Genomic DNA, 21,396 nt, shown 5'->3' on the forward strand with positions numbered 1-21,396 from the left:
TCAATATTGAACCCTACGGACTAAAACTGGGGGGCCATTAAAGTTCATGTGCGTGTAAAAGCAGGCCGACCAATACATATATATATACACACACACACACACACACACACACACACACACACACACACACACACACACACACACACACACACACACACACACACACACACACACACACACACACACACACACACACACACATATATATATAATTAAATACTGAGAGAGGGAAAAATAAATATATATGTATTGCGTACACCCCAACAGATTTTCAGACAAATCTGTTGTGGTGTACTCCTTTATGCTAAGCAATATATATATATTATTATTTCAGGTACTTATATAGCGCTGTCAATTTACACAGCACTTTACATACATATATATATATATATATATATATAAATATTTAACTATAAATATATACACACACATACACAGTGCTCAGCATAAATGAGTACACTCCAACAGCGCTGTATGGCGTGCTCCCAGCACAAAGACAGGTACACAAATATGCGGCCCCACAGAAAACAGCCCAGTTCTGTGAGACTACATATGTGTGTGACATCAGTGTAAAGGGGTTAACAAAGAAAACCCCTCCCATTTCATGCTGTCAGCAATGACACCACATGGAAGAGAAATGTCACAAGGCCGGAGAAAGCAAAATACTTCTTTACACAAGAAAGGAGAATGCTACAAGAAGATAAACAAAGCTTTACTTATCAGTCAGAATACTGTAGCAAAAGTGATACAAACATTTAACAAAGATGGAACTGCAACCATCTCACAGAGACATCAAGGCCGTCCATGGAAGTTAAAGCGGAGTTCCACCCATTTTTACTAATTGGCCTTATTAGATAGTCCCTGTGAAAAGAAGCACGAGTTGGACTTTTTTTTTTATATACACACCGTTTTATCTTCTGCAAGCCTGCAGTTCCGGTCCCGACTGCCTAGGCGATGACGTAGATCGGTGATTTGCAAGGTCTCCCGGGGTGTCGTTTCCTGTATCCTAGGAGTCCTTTGGTTTCCTGTGCTTGCGAGACTTGGAAGAGGTTGCCGGGCGGGGGGTGGGAACTTCATCCGTCCCCACCATTGCTATGGCAACCTATACTGCACATGTCGCGCCGAGCATTGTCTACACTGCGCATGCGCGAGAACGCATGTTGCATGCTGGGATAGCCAGCAGAACGAATTCAGGAAATAAAGACCTGCAGGCTTCAGATGCCCACAACCATCATGGCGACTCCTTTATTCCCAGATCCAGGTAAGTGTGAACGATTTGCGAAGTTTAGATTTTAGTTTAGATATCAATATTGCATTATTCCAATTCTGATTGTTATTTTTAATGTCATCGTGGATCTGCTTTTAGAAAAAAATTTGGGGGACTGGAACTCCACTTTAACACCTCAACAGGACCATCTTCTGATGAGAAGGGATGAAGAAAATCGCCATGCAAGTTCACTGCAGTTAGCTAAAGAAGGAGAAAGCCAAAACTTGGGTGATTGTTTCCTGTGACACAATATGGCATACACTGCAGAGGAATGGCATGCATGGGTGTCGTCCACGATGGAAACCTTTCCTAAAGCTCATGCACAAAAAAGCCAGCCTAGAATTTGCCATGGCCCATGCTGAAAAAGAAGACTATTGGGACTCTGTACTCTGGAGAGATGGCACTAAGATAAATGTTTTTGGAACTGATGGCTTAAAAACTGTATGGTGTCACAAAGGTGAGGAGCAGAGAAAAATGCATGGTGCCTACTGTGAAACATGGTGGTGACAGTGTCCTTCTGTGGGGCTGCATGAGTGCTGCTGGTGTCGGGGAGCTGCATTTCATTGGTGGCCCTCGGTCATTGTGCACTTTTCCAAAACGCACATCTAAGGCCACTATTGCAATTCTGAAGAAGAACCGGGTGAAAGTGATGCAGTGGCCAAGTATGTCTCCTGATCTGAACCCAACTGAACACCTATGGGGAATTCTAAAGAGACAAGTTGAGCATCACTCTCCATCCAGCATCCAGGCTCTAAAAGAGGTCGTTCTTGAAGAATGGAAAAAGATTCATTTTTGCATCAATTAATTTGAGTAAAACTGAAGATTTTGTAATCTAAGTTATTATTATTAACCTTATTTTCATGTAATAAGTGAAACAAATGTTCTATAAGACTCAGTTTTGACAACATTTTGGAAATTGCTCGTGTTCATTGAGATATTATTATTATTGTACTCATATATGCTGAGCACTGTGTGTATATATATATATATATATACATATACATACACACATACAGAGAGAGATGTAAATGAAGAAAGCTTTCAGAAACAGAAGTGTTGATAGTTTAGATTTATCAATTAACAATATGGAAAGTAAATGAACAGAAGATAAATCCAAATCATATCAACATTTGGTGTGACCGCCCTTTGACATCAATTCTTCTAGGTAGATTTGCACACAGTTTCTGAAGGAACTCACCAGGTAGGTTGTTCCAAACATCTTGGAGAACGAAGACCTTCTGTGGATGTCGGCTGCCTCAGATCCTTCTGTCTCTTCATGGAATCCCAGACACACTCCGTGATGATGAAATCAGGGCCAAACCATTACTTCCAGGACTCCTTATTTTTCTTTACACTGAAGATAGTTCTTAACAGGGGCAAACTGACAACTCATGGGGACCCCAGGCAATAGGGGATCATGGGGCCCCTGTGTCCTTGACCAAACAAAAAGCCTATGAAAAAAGGTACCAGGGGCATCCCATGGGGCCCCCTACTGACCCCAGGCCCTCGGGCCGTGCCCGAGTTTCCAAATGGTCAGTCCACCCCTGGTTCTTAATGACATTGGCTGTATGTTTGGGGTGGTTGTCCTGCTGCAGAATAAATGTGGAGCCAATCACACACACCCCTGATCGTATGGCATGATGGATAAGAATCTGCCTGTATTTCCCAGCATTGAGGACACAATTGATCCTGAAATTCTCCAACTCCATTTGCAGAAATGTAGCACCAAACTTGCAAGGAACCTCCACCATGCTTCACAGTTGCCTGCAGGCACTCATTATTGTACTGTTCTCCAGCCCTTCGGAAACAAACAGACTCCTGCTACAGGCAAATAATTCAGATTTTGACTCATCAGTCCAGAGCACCTGCTGCCATTTTTATGCCCCCTAGTTCCTATGTTTTCATGCATACAGTAGTTGAGTAGCGTAGCTTTGTTTTCACATCAGAGGTATGGCTTTTTGGCCGCAATTCTTCCATGAAGACAACTTCTGGCCAGACTTCTCCAGACAGTAGATGGGTGTACCTGGGTCCCACTGGTTTCCACCAGTTCTGTACTGATGGAACTACTGGGCATCTTTCGATGTGGCGGGGAAGTAAGAATGATGTGTCCTTCATCTGCTGCATTACGTTTCCTTGGCCGACCACTGCGTCTACGGTCCTCAACAGTGCTTGTGTCTCTCTGCTCCTTCAACAGAGCTTGAAGAATTGAACCAATGCTGGGTGGAAGTCAAAGGGTGGCCACACCAAATATTGATTATATTTGGATTTGTCTTCTGTGCGCTCACTATGCATTATTTTGTAAGTTGAGAAAATGAAACAATTTATATATATATATATAAGCATTCCTACCTTACAGCATTTCTTCACACCTGCCTATACCTTTTGCACAGTTATATATATATATATATATATATATATATATGAGAGAGAGATCTACATATACAGAGGAATGATTACACAGAGAGGAACAAAAAGAGAGAGATATATAATGAGGTATACAGAGTGATGAGTATACAGATACATTTTTGTAGATTCATTTGGATACATTGTATGTCGATACATTTGGATACATTATATGGAGCAGATACAGAGGGAAGTTTACAAATCTTCTATTTCTGACAGATGAATACATAGAGATCTGTCATCTTCCTGTATATAGATATAGAACACAGAGAGAACAGATGTATACAGAAAACGGAAGGATAAATATAATTATATATATATGGGGGGTATATAGAGCTGTGTATATTCATCATCACTGATCACATTCCTCCCAGTAATGATCCCCTCCCCCACTAGATCCCGGTAATGGACCCCCCCCCCTCTTTCGGTAGATCCCGGTCATTGATCCCCTCCCCCGGTCAATGACCCCCCCATTCCCCTCCCCCGGTAGATCGCGGTCATTGATCCCCCCCTCCCCGGAGTCTCTCACCTGCTCGGGGTCGTCGCTCTCCATGACCTCCATGGCACACTCCACCTCCATGTCTGCCTCCTCTACCAGCCCGGCTGTGCCGGCTTCCTACCCCATCCTCCCCGGAGATCTCCTCCTGTGTGTCCCGGCTCTCCTCCTCCCGATCTCCCCTCCTCCTCCTCCGGACTCCGGATAGAATGTCAGAGAGTCCCGGGATCATCACCGAGCACACAGCCTGCTCTACTAGAGAGAGCCAGAGGGGGCGATAGTGAGCAACATCCCCGCATATCACCCCACACACGGGGAATGATCTATTATTAATACTCAGTGCACCCTCCAACCAGTGGTGGGACCGAGCGCTACAAACTCCAACCAATGGTGCGACCGCACGTTACAACCTCCAACCAATGGTGCGACTGCACGCTACAACCTCCACCCAATGGTGCGACCGCACCCTGCAACCTCCACCCAATGGTGCGACCGCACCCTGCAACCTCCTCCCAATGGTGCGACCGCACCCTGCAACCTCCAACCAATGGTGCGACCGGACGCTCAACCAATGGTGCGACCATGTGCTGCAACCTCCAACCAATGGTGCGACCGCGCGCTGCAACCTCCAACCAATGGTGCGACCGCGCGCTACAACCTCCAACCAATGGTGCGACCGCACGCTATAACCTCCAACCAATGGTGCGACCGCACGCTACAACCTCCACCCAATGGTGCGACCGCACCCTGCAACCTCCAACCAATGGTGCGACCGCACGCTCAACCAATGGTGCGACTGCGTGCTGCAACCTCCAACCAATGGTGCAACCGCGCGCTGCAACCTCCAACCAATGGTGCGACCACACGGCACAACCTCCAACCAATGGTGTGACCGCACGGCACAACCTCCAACCAATGGTGCGACTGCACGGCACGGCACAAACTACAACCAATAGTATGACTGCACACTACAACCAATAGTGTGACTGCACACTACAACCTCCAACCAATGGTGTGATGGCGCAGCACAGCCTCCAACCAATGGTGCGACCGCGCGCTACAACCTCCAACCAATGGTGCGACCGCACGCTATAACCTCCAACCAATGGTGCGACCGCACGCTACAACCTCCACCCAATGGTGCGACCGCACCCTGCAACCTCCAACCAATGGTGCGACCGCACGCTCAACCAATGGTGCGACTGCGTGCTGCAACCTCCAACCAATGGTGCAACCGCGCGCTGCAACCTCCAACCAATGGTGCGACCACACGGCACAACCTCCAACCAATGGTGTGACCGCACGGCACAACCTCCAACCAATGGTGCGACTGCACGGCACGGCACGGCACAAACTACAACCAATAGTATGACTGCACACTACAACCAATAGTGTGACTGCACACTACAACCTCCAACCAATGGTGTGATGGCGCAGCACAGCCTCCAACCAATGGTGTGACGGCACAGCCTCCAACCAATGGTGTGACGGCGCGGCACAGCCATCCAACCAATGGTGTGACTGCACAGTACAACCTCCATCTATCTACAGTATATGATGGCACAGTACAACCTCCATTCAATGGTATGATGGCACAGTACAACTTCCATCCAATGGTATGATGGCACAGTACAACCTCCATCCAATGGTATGATGGCACGGTACAATCACCATCCAACCACCACCCACATCCTGCAGTGCCCTTCAGACTACTGCAGAGCGTCCAACCCGCCCCCCCCCCCTTCCCCATATGTCTCTGGCTGCCTCCTAGAGAGACTCCCAGCTCCTACCGCAAACCTCATCCCCTACAGGGCCACCAAGTCTGCTGCAGAGTCTCCTAGCCACCATCCATGACACTGGCACCTTGACCCATCCATAGCCTTTCAGCATTTCAATACATATTTTACATCCCCATACTTTTATTGTGCGAGTATAAACTTTTTTTTTTTTTTTTTTTACTGTTGGGGCATGGAAAGTTTTGGAAGAATTTCCTGGGCCAGGTCTCAGTAATATTTACACCCACTGATGTAAACAACCTGACTTTTCTGGCTGGGGCTTGACCTGAGATTCTGGCAGTTCCTCCATGGATGAGGTTATCTGCAGATGGAGAATGTGTCCCCTCCTTTTCCTGGCTCCAGTCTCTGGCAGCTCACCAAGTCCCCAATATGTTCTCCAGTAGTTGAGAGTCTTGCAGGAGCCTGAAGATGCCAACACTTCTCTTGCTGCCAATTCACTTGTAGATCCCTGGCGGAGATCTGATGCAACAATAGGGTGAAGAGAAGCAGCTGAGTAGATACATCACGTTCTTCTACCAGGTCAGCGTTTCTCAGCCTTTAAAATAATACAAAATCTGGAAGGCACCCCAGTCTAAAATGTAAAAAAACATAAATTTTACTTATTAATCTCAAACCTGAGCCTAGTATGATGCACACAACCACCTTGTAAACAGGTCCAACAGCACACCCCCTAGGGGCTACTGGGGAGTACAACAAACCATTACAGTACAGCATTAGTTCAACTTCAGTGTGGGATGGCGACATTCTCAGGCCCACATTCACATACAGAAGGATTGTGTCTCTTCTCAGCCAGCAACAAGGTCTATTGCTATACTGTGAAACTGTATTCTGCCTGTAGGCACAGAGGAAAGCCACCGTATTTCATTTCACCTTGAACATCATGGCTTACATGTAGGCAGGTGCAGTCTGTACTCCCCTCTGTAGGTGGCGCTCCACTGAAGCGGCAGTACAGTAGTGGAAGGAAGTTGTGAGGAACATGGTTCCTCTATGACTTCCTGCAGTCACTAGGGAGATAGCTGTTTGATTGGACACTGGCACTCCACCTGACCTTGGTAGCCATCTTGGGTCAGGGCAGAGTCTACTTAAGACCCTGGCTCCCAGGTTTGGTGAGCTTTGTGTGAGTAGCTAGCGTAGGGACAGGTTCTCCATCTGGCACGGACAGCTCATAGTGGTAGGGAGAGGTTACAGAGGAGTAGGGAAAATGCAGGGTCCATTATATCTTTACTCACGAAGCCTCCCTCTTGGGTGCGGAACTTCCAGGCCACATTCCCACTGCTCATGGCAGAAGTTGTTGGGATCATCTTACGATATGCCTCGCTGCAGAAATTTCATAAGTGGCTCCGGTTGGCTGTGCCTGCCCACCGGGCCTGGTTGTGTATTGTAACTGTTTTAATACATCATTCAGTCTCATCCGGCCTCTGTGTGTTCTCTGCTTGCCGACACACCACGCTGCACTCTACCCTTAATTGGTGGCAGTCGGCATGAGTGGAGTAGAGGTGGACTTTTTAAAGGCGCAGTAACAGGTCTTTGAGGGCCAGAATTCTTGCTGTTTCTCAGGTGTTCAAATACTTCTGTTCAGCAGTGCAAGACAAATACATTCTTAACATATCATACAATGTGATTTCCTGATTTTTCTTTTTTAAATTCTGTCTCTCAGAGTGGGAATGCACCTACAATGTGAATTTCAGACCCCTCCATGATTTCTGTGTGAGAACTTGCAAAATCGCAGGGTGTTCAAATACTTCTGTTCCTCACTGTATCTAAATAAATAGTGATACATAAAATATAATCTGCAGAATTCTGGTATCATGATCTCATTCGGCCAATCTAACTTTTAACATTCGGATTTTTCGTTCGTGTTTACAAAGATTCCTCGGACATAAACACAGGGTCATCTTCTGTTTCCGCTCATGCGTGATAGCGCTTGATAGATTTTTTTTGTACAACCGTCATACCACCGCATAGAAAATCGGTCGTTCGTATGCGAAATGACAACAATTTTCACTGTTGTTCAACCGGATTTTTTTGTTCACAGTATCGTTATCGGTTAAAACATCCTGCTCATCAACGAAGAGAAAATTGTTCGATCAGTGGTTCCTGTAACAAACTAGCTCATCTGAGTTGCAGCGGAGTTCTCCTTCAACCTTCTTTTTGTGTAATAAACTAGCTCATCTGAGCTGGAAGCGGAGTTCTTCTTTTCCTTTCTGTTATTTAAGGTATTCCTCTAATCATTCCTCACATCCCCCCTTTCCAGTCCTGAGAGGCAAAGGTTATCTCCTGACAGATGGTGTGGGACAACCAGGTTAAGACATGAGATTGGAGCCAGGCCGTCTGCTGAAGTGTAACTTTTGTCACCCAAAACTATGTAAGCCCACACATTATCAAACTGACCAGAGTAATTGCACATTCCTCAGGTCAACTGTATATTTCATGTCATGGATTATGAAGCCTTAGTTTTAACTGAGTTTCCCACTGACCACTCCCAAAACGTGTAGTCAGAGCCCCCCCCCCCCTTCGAGAGGGACTTTTAAGAAGAGACAAGTGAGTTAGAGCTTGACACACACAGAGATCTCCCAGCAACATCGTAACAAAAGGAGATCAAGAAATCACCCTGCTCTACAGCTTGGATCTGCAAACCCAGGCATATGGGCAAGTAACTTAACCCTGTAATCTTCTTCCTAATTATCTCTTTGCTGTGTCTTTATATACATATATATATATTTTTGTGACATCTCTTTGTAAATATTGTATTGCACCTGTTTTGACTCTTTTAGTAATAAATCTTTCTTTCTGAAAGTGTTAAACTGTTTCTAAGCGGTTACTTGCAATTCACGAATCCCTGCCTTTGAAGAGATGCTACTGTTTGGTATATCTCTGTATAACAGGTCCGCGGACTGTGCTATATAGATCAATATTTCAATTGTTATAGTGTATATTTGATAACGGGAGTTTCCCAGCCTCCGACAAAAGTGGTGGTGGCAGTAGAGGGTTAGTTGCGTAATTAACCCGACCCAGTAACAAGCGCATTCAGGCTGCAGGCACCGATTGTAGTCCATTAGCTGGGCAATCGCTGTGCTGGGTGCAGCTGAGTGTGGCCTTGTTACGCGCGTCACACCGCGGTTTTAGATCGGCCGGTCCCTCGGTCACGAGTTTGGTGAGAAGGTCTGGGGTCTGACGTCGTGGGCATGACGTATTACTGTTAGTCGCGGTCGGGCGATTGTCGCATGTTGGTGGCGGCGATCGTGGATCCGTGACAGTTCCGCAAATTGTTTTGTACGATTTTCTTATCGTGTGTACGGGGCATTAGAGTCCTACTCTGCAGCATGCTGGCAGGACACAGACTTTTCTGCTCAGGATGTGGCTGATTTTTAAAGAAAACCAACTGCAAGACTTTGATTTTTGTTTTGATGCACCTGCAATGTATTTAACTAAGATTTTTTTTGGCCTTTAACTTAGATTTTTTTGTAATCATTAGTCCTGCAGTAAACACCATTATCCCTCTGCATGGTGATGTCCACAGCTAAATTATTTCCATAGAAAAATCTATGAAGTAGCCACCTCCGAATCAATACATTTATCGGAATGTAGCCAGGCTTAGAAAAATCAGTGTAATTTCCTCCCTTTATGTGTTTTTTTTGTTTTGTTTTGTTTTTTTTTTAAACAATTGGCTTTTATTCAGAAAGTAAAAGCAGAACATATGAACAAGAATGAGCTACAAGAAAGCATAGCATATAATCATACACAGTTTACAAATTAGTTTCGGAGCAAACTCAGTAGTATAATCAAAACATTAAGAAGCATTCATATAGTAAAACGTTTACAATTTACAGGTACAATCATCAAGTCTGATAGAAAGAAAAGTAAGAACAGAGGCAAATGAAAAGCTAGGAAAGAAAGTAAGAAAATAGCAGAAGTCACGTGTTATCGTGACGCAACATGTCAGACTAGAGTGTGGTGACGAAATTACGCACGGACGGCAGCCATCTTTGGACTCCCTATGCAAGCACGCTGACTGTGGGTTATACAGTTCATGCCTGGTAGGTCTATGACCCGATTTTAATGTGTGAGTAGGTCTTTGGCATTTGTGTATGGTATATTAAGCTTTACTTTATTACACTATGGTGGATTTTTCTCTGATTCCCTGTTTATAAGCCACTGGGAGAGTGGAGTTTTGTAAAGGTGCCTTACCATTGTAATGGTTGATTAACCGTGGGCTGTGTGGAAGCTGATCCTGTGTCCATCCAGAGAGTGAGATTCATCCCACATGGGACTAACTGGTGATCTGTTACGCCTTATGACTCCTTGAGGGTCAAAGATTGGAGGTTAGCGTGCACGCTAGATGGTGACAGATGGTCTGACGCACTTGAGCACGTATTCATTTTCACGGTCGAAGATTGATTCATCACAGCTATACGTTTGGGACTTTGTGCTATATGGCGATATTTGAAAACTCACTTATTCAGGGAAGCCTAACCCACCTCCACCTAAGAACTGTACTTGAATCACCTCCACCAGATCATCCCCCGCAGCTATCACCTTTTGTATCACCTCCCCCTTCCTTTAGATTGTAAGCTCTGGTTAACCAGAGGGATAATACCCATCAGGAATACATAGGGGGACCCCTAGTGGAAGAGGATCATCTGCCTCAGACCAAACAGAGGGAGGACCACCCACTATCAGACGACATCTGGATGATTTATATACAAAGCGCATTTATTATGCGCGTCCGGTGAGTGCGCATTGCTTTATCACTATCACACAGATACCGCACATCCAAGTCACCTTGAGCACTTATATCCTTATATAGATTTGCTGGACTATCCTTTGTTTTTTGAACTTTTATGCATATATTTATTTCTGATTCATTAAGGATTTATTTTCTTTTCATTGATTTTATTATTGAGCGCTGCACTTTATATATACATTGCCTTCTCCTAGGGTCATTGGTACCTTTTCTGTGCATAGCAGCTTGTTGCTTTTATACTTAGGCGCTTGTACTACTCTCTGTATACATAAGTATCACATGGTATTAGCGCTACACCACCTAATCTACTTAAGCACAAGTAAGGACAAATCCATCTCCGCAAGAGATGCCCAGAATTCCCCAGCATAACTTCCAAAACAGAAAAAGAGCTATTTGTCCATCAGCCCTTTATATCTTTCTGAAAAAGTGAAAGCATACCAACTGGACCACAATTTGTGAAACCTGGGAACCATGTCATCAGTCATAGTCAGTGTCCATTCCAATTCCTGAATAACATTAACCTTTCTTATCCAGTCTTGAATCGAGGGGGTATGAGCGGTCTTCCAATGTCTGGGAAGTAAGGACTTAGCCGCATTCAAAAGGTGCCAAACTAAGGATCTCTTGTATGATTTCAATGAGCACTCCCCTTTATGTGTTTTTGTGATTGACAGACTCATTCAGCACAGTTTGCTCCATGGTAATGAAAAACTCTCTGTCATCATTACGATTGAAAAAGCAACACATTGCACTTCAATCCTTTAAATAATGCAATGTATAGTACAGTATATGGTTACTGATATTCCAATAAACACACATTTTATGGTCAAAGGTATGTTGGGTTCTGGTGTTTCCAGTGAAGGATCCTGCTAATACTACATCATACAAAGATAATTATAGACAATTGTGCTCTTCCAACCTTGTGGTAACAGTTTGGTGAAGACCCTTTTCTGTTCCAGCATGACTGTGCCCCTTTATACAAAGCCAGCCCCATAAAGACATAGTTTGATGAGTTTTGTGTAGAACAGTGGTTCACAACCACCAGGCCATGGCTTGGTACTAGCCTGCAGCCTTCCTCCTTCTGGGCCCTGGTTTCCTATATCCTCTGATAGATAGACTTTAGCTGTTGGAGCAGTTGGGCGCCTTGGCTCAGCAGAAGAGCACTGTCTTGCATTCCCAGAGTAGGGGTTTGAGATGCTGGGCCCTCCTGGCCAGCTGTGGTCACCCTGGGTACCTGACCATCCTAGTAAAGTGATGCATACCACTTCCCTACTAGTACAGAGCCTTGCCGCTTTTCCCTCATTAAAGGGGAAAGCAGGAGTGCCCAAAGTGCCAATCTCAGTGCCATGGAGGATCTTGGTCTATATGCTGCTGATGCTGGTCTGTGCAAGCCCAAGCCTGTGACACTGCAGTGAACTTAACTTTACATTAAAAATGAGAACTGAAATTTTGCAGAGAAATGGAGCTGTAACTAATAAGGACCAAAGAGATGTCACTACTTATTTTGGGGGAAACAATAAACAAGAATTTGATCAGTTTTCCTGGATCAGCCCTATAGCTTCTTATGATAATAAGTTATGAAGTGCATTTATAGACCGAACGTTTACTTTTTTAATTATTCCTTATGGACAGCGTAGAGAAGGTTTAAAAAGGGGTTCATCAAAACAGGCCAACTAAGATCTACCCATTGATAATGGTCATAGTGGGGCATGGAAGGCCCTAGTCTCTCTAAGGTTAGAATCACTGATGTAGAGTAACTCAAGTGGCCCGCAAAGAGCCCTGACCTCAACTCTACTGAATACGTTTGAGATGAATTGGAATGAGCCAGGTTGTCTCAACCAAGATCTCCATAAAGACATACTTTGATGAGTTTGGAGTGGAGAAACTCTAGTGGCCTTCATAGAGCCCTGACCTCAGCCCTACTGAACACCTTTGGGATGGATTGGAACACGATTTTGAGCCAGGTCTTCTAACATCAGCACCTGACTTCGCAAATTTTCATTTGAATGAATCGGCACAAATTCCCACAGACACAATTCAAAATCTTGTGTGGGTGGTGTGTGTTATCCTCATATTAACCCCTTCCTGCTGAGTGCACACATATACAGTATATGCTTCAGAGAATTGGTTCTTTATCCATGGGGCCGCATAAATGCTCCGCTTTGTTCGTGCAAAGAACATGCTGAATAGTACGCTCCCAAGCACAGAGAATGGATTTCGCACAGACAGAGTACTCGTACTATAGAACACCTCCCTCCTCATCTCTATACCATAACATTGAGCTTTTCTGTAGTCCCCGGAGGTAAACTGAGCAGGGGTGATAACTCTGCAGAGTTCAACGGACTTTCATTGATCAACAGGTATTTTATTCACTTATTGACCATATGTAAGAAAACACTGTTAAAGGGTTAGTTCACTTTTACAGAAGAGAATTAAAGCAGAACTAACACCAGACACCCTCAGTCCTGTACTTATCTATGGGGTTGCTGAGTTGTCAGCACTCCTGCAGTCACTCTGATGGTCCAGGGATATAAAAACCCTGCTCTTCTCTGACCAATCAGAATCCAATTGGTCTGTCCTGGAAGTGCTGATGGAGAAGAGAAAGAAGAGCAGAGATTTCAAATCCCTGGTCCTCTGGAGTGGCTGTGGGGGTGCTGACAGCTTGGCCACCCCAGAGATAAGTACAATGAGGACCAAAGGGATGATAAGTACAATGAGGACCAAAGGGATGATAAGTACAATGAGGACCAAAGGGATGGTAAGGGTGTTCTGCTGCTAGTTCACCTATACATTTATACTTTTGTAAAGGTGAACGCTTTAATAGTATATCGCAGAACTCAAGAGGGAGCACTAAAGAGAAGTTCATTGTTAGGGTTTACATATACTTTAATTTCTTTATTAATAGGCGGAAAGGGAAGTTGGGACTCCTCCCTGGCTGTTGCAATGGTTTTGTTCTTTTCTCACAGACAATGGGACCAATGCCAGACGTTACTGGCTGTTCTTCAGAAGTTTTCTTAAACATTCCCTCAATGGCCGAGTATTCCAGTACTAGTCCCCGGTGCTTCCAGATATCGTATAAACCAATTTTCCGCCTTTGCCTGTATTATACGAGGTAGTTATTTATGTCATTTGATAACGGCATAACACTTCATATTATGTTTGCCAAAAGATAATAGAGTTGTGAAAACATTTAATGCCAAGCCTCTCCAAGCCGTCACATTGTTCATATGACTGCAGTGTAATTACAGTTGGTAAAGAAATGACAAACTGGATTGGAAATTTTGATCCACTCAGTCCTCCTACAAATATTATTACTAATAACAACAATCAATAGAAGCAGAAGGGTCTAACACTACATTTCCTAACCACTTGTCTACCGGGGCATTTTGAAAAATGTTTTCAAATGTTAAAATCTGCATTTTTTTTTTTGCTGGAAATGACCCTAAACCCCAAACCAGTTACCGTATTTTTTCGCTCCATAAGACGCACCTAGGTTTTAGAGGAGGAAAACAAGAAAAAAAATATTCTAAACCAATGGACTGCAGACATAGTACAGGAAATGACCGGAGCCTGCGGACACAGTACAGGAGATGACCGGAGCCTGCGGACACAGCACAGGAGATGACCGGAGCCTGCGGACACAGCACAGGAGATGACCGGAGCCTGCGGACACAGCACAGGAGATGACCGGAGCCTGCGGACACAGCACAGGGGATGACCGAAGCCTGCGGACACAGCACAGGGGATGACCGGAGCCTGCGGACACAGCACAGGGGATGACCAGAGCCTGCGGACACAGCACAGGAGATGACCGGAGACTGCGGACACAGCACAGGAGATGACCAGAGACTGCGGACACAGCACAGGGGATGACCTGAGACTGCGGACACAGCACAGGAGATGACCAGAGACTGCGGACACAGCACAGGAGATGACCAGAGACTGCGGACACAGCACAGGAGATGACCTGAGACTGCGGACACAGCACAGGGGATGACCTGAGACTGCGGACACAGCACAGGGGATGACCAGAGACTGCAGATATAGCACAGGAGATGACCAGAGACTGCGGACACAGCACAGGGGATGACCAGAGACTGCAGATATAGCACAGGAGATGACCAGAGACTGCGGACACAGCACAGGAGATGACCGGAGACTGCGGACACAGCACAGGAGATGACCAGAGACTGCGGACACAGCACAGGAGATGACCAGAGACTGCGGACACAGCACAGGAGATGACCAGAGACTGCGGACACAGCACAGGAGATGACCAGAGACTGCGGCCACAGCACAGGAGATGACCAGAGACTGCGGCCACAGCACAGGAGATGACCAGAGACTGTGGACATAGTTCAGGAGATGACCAGAGACTGCGGACATAGTTCAGGAGATGACCAGAGACTACAGACCTTTGGGGAGCAGAGGATGGGGAATGGGTACCCAAATTTGACAGGTACCCACTCCCACTTCCACAGAGTTGTCCTTCCTCCCCATCTTCTAGGACACGTGACAGGTCCCAGAAGACTACCGGACCATTCACAAAGTGCAGCGCTTCTAGCGCATGTGCAGTGGGCACCCGGCTTTGAAGCTGCAAGCTGTCACAGCCAGGTGCCCACACTAAAGATGCCAGCGCCAGGGAGAGAAGGCAGTGAGGACACTGCTGGACCGAGGAACAGGTAGGACCGAGGAGCAGGTTCTGCTGTACAGAAGAGTTGAGTGGCCAGCCCAGTATTATAACACGGTGGAAGCGGTGGGAGTACCTGGCCGGCCGCTCCATATTGATGCACGGACATTTTCCCACATTTTTGGGGGGGGGAAAGTGCATCTTATCCCAAATTTTCTTCCACTGTGTTAGATCGATGTCACATTGCAAAAACTGGGACCACTTGCGCATGTAATGGTGAGTGTCATTAGAGAGATGGGTAGCGTCCATTAAAGGTTTGTATGTATTGGAAATTATACCCTTTTGATGTGGGCCCTGTATACACAGACGCTCAAAGGGAGAGGTTTTCCCAAGAGTCAAAGTGGAGAAAAAATGGCGTATCTGAAGGTATATATAAAAATGTTGGGAAGGCAGATCTTTTTTCTGGAGGTAGGAGAATGGTTGCAACTTCTGAGTAACAGGATGTAGTAGGTGGTGCAATTGGAAGAGTTTGGCCGTGACCCAAGGGAGCATCCGGGACATGGCCAAACTATCTGGAAGGTTGGGGTTAAAGAGGCTATTAGTCAGTGGAGAGCAGTCTGAGGTCAGCGCAAACCTGGTCCTACATTTCCTCCTAATACTCATGGAGAATTGCATGGGGCCGAAGAGGAGACGACAGAAAGGGGTCACATCCACCGCCGAGGATGACCAGAGGAGAGAGCCAATTGTAAGGACTAGATCTCAGTCCATAGATTGGGGGGAGACTGATGGAATGAAGCGGAGATGAGTAGCATAATAGTAGGTCACAATATCCGGTGCTACTAGGCCTCCTCTAGAGCGCAGAGACAGTAGCACACTACATGCGATTCTATGCCGCTTATTATGCCAAATAAACTGTAGAAGGGATTTCTGGAGGGAGTGTAGTTTGGACATGGGAACAGGAATGGGTAGAGTTGCAAATAAATACAAACGTTTGGGTAGTACAGTCATCTTTATGACGTTGATACGACCCAAGAATGATAAGGGTAGGGTATCCCAAAACTTTAAGGAACGGGAAATAGCTATAAATAGTGGGGGGAAATTGGCATCATAAATAGACCTGTAAGAAGAAGTAAGATTAGTACCCAAATATTTTAAAGAACAGGTGCACCATCGATATGGAAAGGAGTCTTGGAGGGATGAGAGGATAACTGGTAGTATGTGGAGTGGGAGTGCTTCAGTCTTGGATGTGTTAACCTTGTAAACCGAGTGAGTCCTGAACTGTCATAAAAGTTTATGTAATGCTGGGAGGGATATTTGGGGATTCGAGAGAGTAAGGAGAATGTCATCTACAAATAGGGATAGTTTGTATTCATGGTCATGAGACATTTTCCCTTTTATGTGAGGATGGGACCGGATTGCAATAGCCAATGGTTCCAAACAGAGGATAAACAATAGGGGAGAGAGTGGGCATCCCTGCCGCGTACCATTCGACATCTGGAAAGGAGGGAAAAGAAAGGAGGCTAGTCTGACCTGTGAGGAAGGGTGAAAGTAAAGAGCTTTTAAAGCTGCCACAAAAGGGCCACGGAAGCCAAACTTCTCCAAGACCATAAACATATAAGGCCAGCTGAGGCAGTCAATAAAATAGTGGGGATGGAGGACCGGTTAACCAAGTCAACCAGATCAATGAATCTCCTGGTATTATCCGCTGCATGTTTGGTAGGAACAAAGCCAACTTGGTCTCTGTGTATGAGCTTGGAGATGAGCCTAGATAACCGATTGGCTAGGATCTTAGTAAAAATCTTGTAATCAGAATTCAGTAGAGCAATAGGACGGTAATTATCTAAGATAGAATGGTCCTCGTCAAGTTTGGGAATCACAGAGATGTATGCATGGGAAAAATCAGCTTGGGGAACAATACTTCTGAAAAAATCGTGATAAAGAGAAAGAACATGGGGAGCTAGGATACCAATGAAAGTCTTGTAATAGGAGTAGGGAAGTCTGTCTGGTCCCAAAGCTTTGCGTGAGGGGAGATGTTTGACTCTATCAAATAGTTCTTCGGATGTAATGTCAGCGTTGAGGGCCGCAATGTCAGAAGGCAATAGCTTCGGTAATAGTAGAGGATTGAAAAACCTATCAAAAGAAGTTTCTGTGAGAGGGGAGTGGAGGTCTGGGGTCAAACAGTTGTAAAGGGACTCATAATAAAAGGGAGACCATCACACGAGGATCGTAAGTATTTCCCATTCGGCTGGACAAGATGGTCCGGCAATGTAGAAGGGGACTGTGCTTTAAGTCTATTGACAAGCATACGGTGGGGTTTGTTAGAGAATTTGTAGAATTTCTGCCTGACCCAGAGGAGAGATTTTGTGGACTTACAAGCATCAAGAGTTTTGATTTGGTCACATAGAAAGGTCACTTTATACAGCCCAGAAATAGACGGCTTTGCGAGAAGTCTACATTCAGCTAGGGTTAACTGGCGAACTAGGGTAATCCTGGCACTCTCTGAGGATTTCTTCAGGCGGGAACCCATGGAGATACAAAGGCCTCGAAATACCGCCTTGTGGGCTTTCTATACGGTTGAGGTAGATGGTACAGAGCCTACATTGTGTTGAAAGTACATATCAAGTCCCTGTGAGAGCTCAGCATGGAGATGTTCCGTGCTTAAAAAGGACTCATTGAGACGCCAATGGCCTGATTTTGGCATAACATTGGGGAATAACAAATTTAAGGTCAGGGAGGCGTGGTCAGACCATATGATAGGGTTGATGTCAGAGGAAACTAGGAGCGGAAGAAGAGGAGCTGAAATAAAGAAGTGATCTAAGCGGGAGTAGCAGCAGTGAGGTGTGGAGTAGAAGGTGAACTGTTTGTGGGTAGGATGCCGAATCCGCCAGGCATCAAAGAGATGATGCTCCCTGATCAATTTGCAAAAGGATTTCGAGGAGGAGCATTGTCGCTTCGAAGGAGTGGACTCGAGGAAGACCTTCCTATCCTTGTGCGGTGAAAGGATTAAGTTAAAGTCACCCCCTATAATCATGTGTGAAATGGAAAAGGAGCCCAATTTGGCAAGTGTTTGTGTAAGGAATTGTACCTGACCTGAGTTCGGAGCATAGAGATTCAGCAAAATAAGGGGTGTGGCACCAAGCATACATTCTAGGAGAATGAAGCGACCATGTGGGTCGACCTTGGAGGAGACGACCCGAAGGGAGCAATGTGTCCAAATCAGTATTGCCACTCCAGCCTTACCAGATGGGTCAAAGGCCAAATAGGATTGAGAAAAAAACCTTGGAGGCAAAACGAAAGGAGCCCGTTGACTTGAAATGAGTCTCCTGGACAAAAATAATATCTGCTCCTGAGGATCGGAAGTCCTTCAAAGCCATCCACTGCTTCTGAACAGAGTTAAGGCCTTTAACATTATATGACAGAAGTTGTAAAGCCATCACAAAATGACAATGAGTAAGGCACGTGTACCAGCAGAAAAGATAAATGAGATACCATCGATGAGACAAAACAGAGAACTAATAACATTAATAAACAAACCCAAAAAAATTACAATAAAGAACATAGATATCTGTAACGATATGGACTTGGGAGAAACATCAATACCCAAGTCGTCCAGGCAAATGTCTGGACGGAATTGGGGGCAACAGGACAACCGGAACATATCAGTCGGCAAATCTGGCCAGAAAAATATGACATATGAAGGCACCCAGCACAGGAAAAAAGAAAAAGGAAGAGGGGGGGGGGGGAAGGAGAGGGAAAGGGGGGAGGTAAGGATACAACCCCGAAGTGCCCACAGAAGAAGAAGCATCACCTCAGAGAAGCATCAAGCAGGCTTGTCACTGGAACGAGGACGTTGTGGAGTACGTGAAGGACGCTTCTGGCCCCTACGAACTGGTGTCCAAATCTTGTTGGCGGTAGCGGAAGGACGAGATAGAGTAGGCGGTAATGAGGAATTGTCTTCCAGCAGAGGAAGTAGTCCCAATTGCTTCAGGAAGGAGTCCACCTCAAAAAGATCACGTAGAGTAACTTGGAAATTATCTTTGGAGATGACAAACTTGAAGGGAAAACCCCAGCGATAGGGGACACGATGGTGTTGAAGGTGAGTGGTGAGTGGCTTCAGCGCCCGCCGTTTAGCCAAGGTAATTGGAGAGAGATCACAAAAGAGCTGAAGCCTGTCCCCTTTAAATTCCAGGGAAGGAATGTTGCATACAGAGGCTAACAAGGCTTCCTTGCTCTCAAAAAAATTAAAGCGGGCGATGACATCATGTGGTCTGGTGCAGTCAGCAGGTCTGGGACCTAATGATCGGAGGGCCCTGTCCATGCGCCAATCGGCTTCTGGGACCAAGGGGGCAGTTGCGGTGAAGGACAAGAGATGTCGGCGAACTTGGGAATCAGAAATAGATTCAGACATACCGCAAATACGGACATTCTGCCGGCATTCCCCGTTTTCCAAATCTTCTTGTTGGAGCTGAATTTGGGACATGGTGTGTTTCAGATATGCATTATCTTCTTCCAAGACATGGACATATTGCACCAATTCATCAAATTTATTCTCCAATTGATCCGCACGCTCCCCAATCTGCGCTATTTCTCCACGAAGAGCTAAAGCCAACTTGCTCACTTCAGCGGATATAGTGGCGGTAATATTGTGTAAAAATACCTGCAGTTTTTCCTCCAGCGCAGATATCGTGAGACTAGGTGACACATGGGGATTGGCAGGGGCGGATGGAGAAGGGCTCAGCAAAGGGTGCTCTACTGCCCCCCCTACAGGAGTCAGGGGCTCGGATTCCTCCATCTGGTGATGTTGAGGGAGTGAGGAGGTTGGCTGCATTGTAGAAGCAGCTGATGTAGTACCTCCGGCCGCCACTGGGGGCCCGCTGCAGCACGTCCGCGGGATTGCGGACGTATTTGAGGCCGGGGATTGCGGCCTAAGAAGGAACCGCTGCAGCGGCGATGGGGCGGCGATGGAGCAGCGAAGGAGGCTTCCAGCGCCCGATCGTCCCCATTATGAGGCTGGGGCCTGCAGAGCTGGGTGCCCCGCTAATACGACTCACCCAGGGACGCCTGTGGAACAGCGATGCACCGTGGGTGAGTCTCCAGGGTCAGGAGATGAGCGGAGCTCAGGAGAATGCGGCCATCAGCGTTCCCAGCCACGCATGCACCTCCGCAAATGAGGTTTAATGTTGAAAAATGTAAAGTAATGCGCTTGGGTGCTAAAAAATATGAACACAAATGACTCGCTAGGGAGGAAACCTCTGGGGGAATCTAGGATGGAAAAAGATCTGGGGGTCCTAGTACATGACAGACTCAGCAATGACATGCAATGCCAAGCTGCAGTAAGCAAAGCTAGCAGATTAGCATGCATTAAAGCGGAGCTCCACCCAAAAGGGGAAGTTCCGCTTTAAGGACTGCTCCCCCACTCCCCATTAAGGATTGGTACCTTTGGGGGGTGGGGGGGGGAGCGGGTACCCGAATATGACAGGTACCCACTCTCACTTCCGGTCCAATCGAATAGGCGATCGGAAGCGGAAGGTGCCCCCCCCCTGTAGTCTTTTGGGACACGTGACAGGTCCCAGAAGACTACAGGACCATTCATGAAGCGCAGCGCTACTTGCACATGTGCAGCAGGTACCCGGCTGTGAAGCCGCAAGCTGCACCGCCGGGTGCCTTTACTGAAGATGCCGGCCTCCTGGAATACAGGACGGCCGGTGAAATGGGCTGCAGAGGACACACCACGGGACTGAGGGACAGGTAAGTGGCTGTTTCTAGTTTTTGTAGCTGCTGACTTTTATTTTTTTGACAGGGTGAGTGGAACTCCGCTTTAAAAAGGGAATTTACTCCAGAGATAAAACAATAATCCTGACAATTAATAAAACTCTGGTTTGGCCACATCTGGAGTATGCCGTCCAGTTCTGGTCACCAATCCTCAGGAGGGAGGTGCAGGAACTGGAGATATTCCAGAGAGGGGCAAAAAAGTTAATAAGGGGACTGGAGAATCTCAGTTACGAAGAACGGCTACAAACATTAAACTTCTTCTCCCTGGAGAAGAGACGCTTGAGAGGAGAT

The 21,396-nt window shown here is 46.2% G+C and overlaps 1 protein-coding gene across 2 annotated transcripts in view; it reads right to left on the minus strand.

The window, feature by feature from the left end:
• Positions 1-4,409, minus strand: part of PRKAG3 (protein kinase AMP-activated non-catalytic subunit gamma 3) — a 70,074-nt gene extending 65,665 nt beyond the window's left edge. Inside the window, exon 1 of one of the 2 annotated variants that reach the window (XR_016313614.1) lies at positions 4,200-4,409. Coding sequence is in view for 1 of the 2 variants with exons in the window: in XM_089683562.1 (XP_089539688.1) it covers positions 4,200-4,250 (51 nt within the window). In the remaining variant the exon portion in view is untranslated. The remainder of the gene's footprint in view (positions 1-4,199) is intronic. The other variant, XM_089683562.1, reaches the window with a different exon arrangement.
• Between the last annotated feature and the right edge of the window lie 16,987 nt (positions 4,410-21,396).

This window comes from Staurois parvus, unplaced genomic scaffold (assembly GCF_062004578.1).
Source record: "Staurois parvus isolate SC_StPar_1 unplaced genomic scaffold, SC_StPar_1.0 ptg000315l, whole genome shotgun sequence".
Taxonomy (NCBI): domain Eukaryota; kingdom Metazoa; phylum Chordata; class Amphibia; order Anura; family Ranidae; genus Staurois; species Staurois parvus.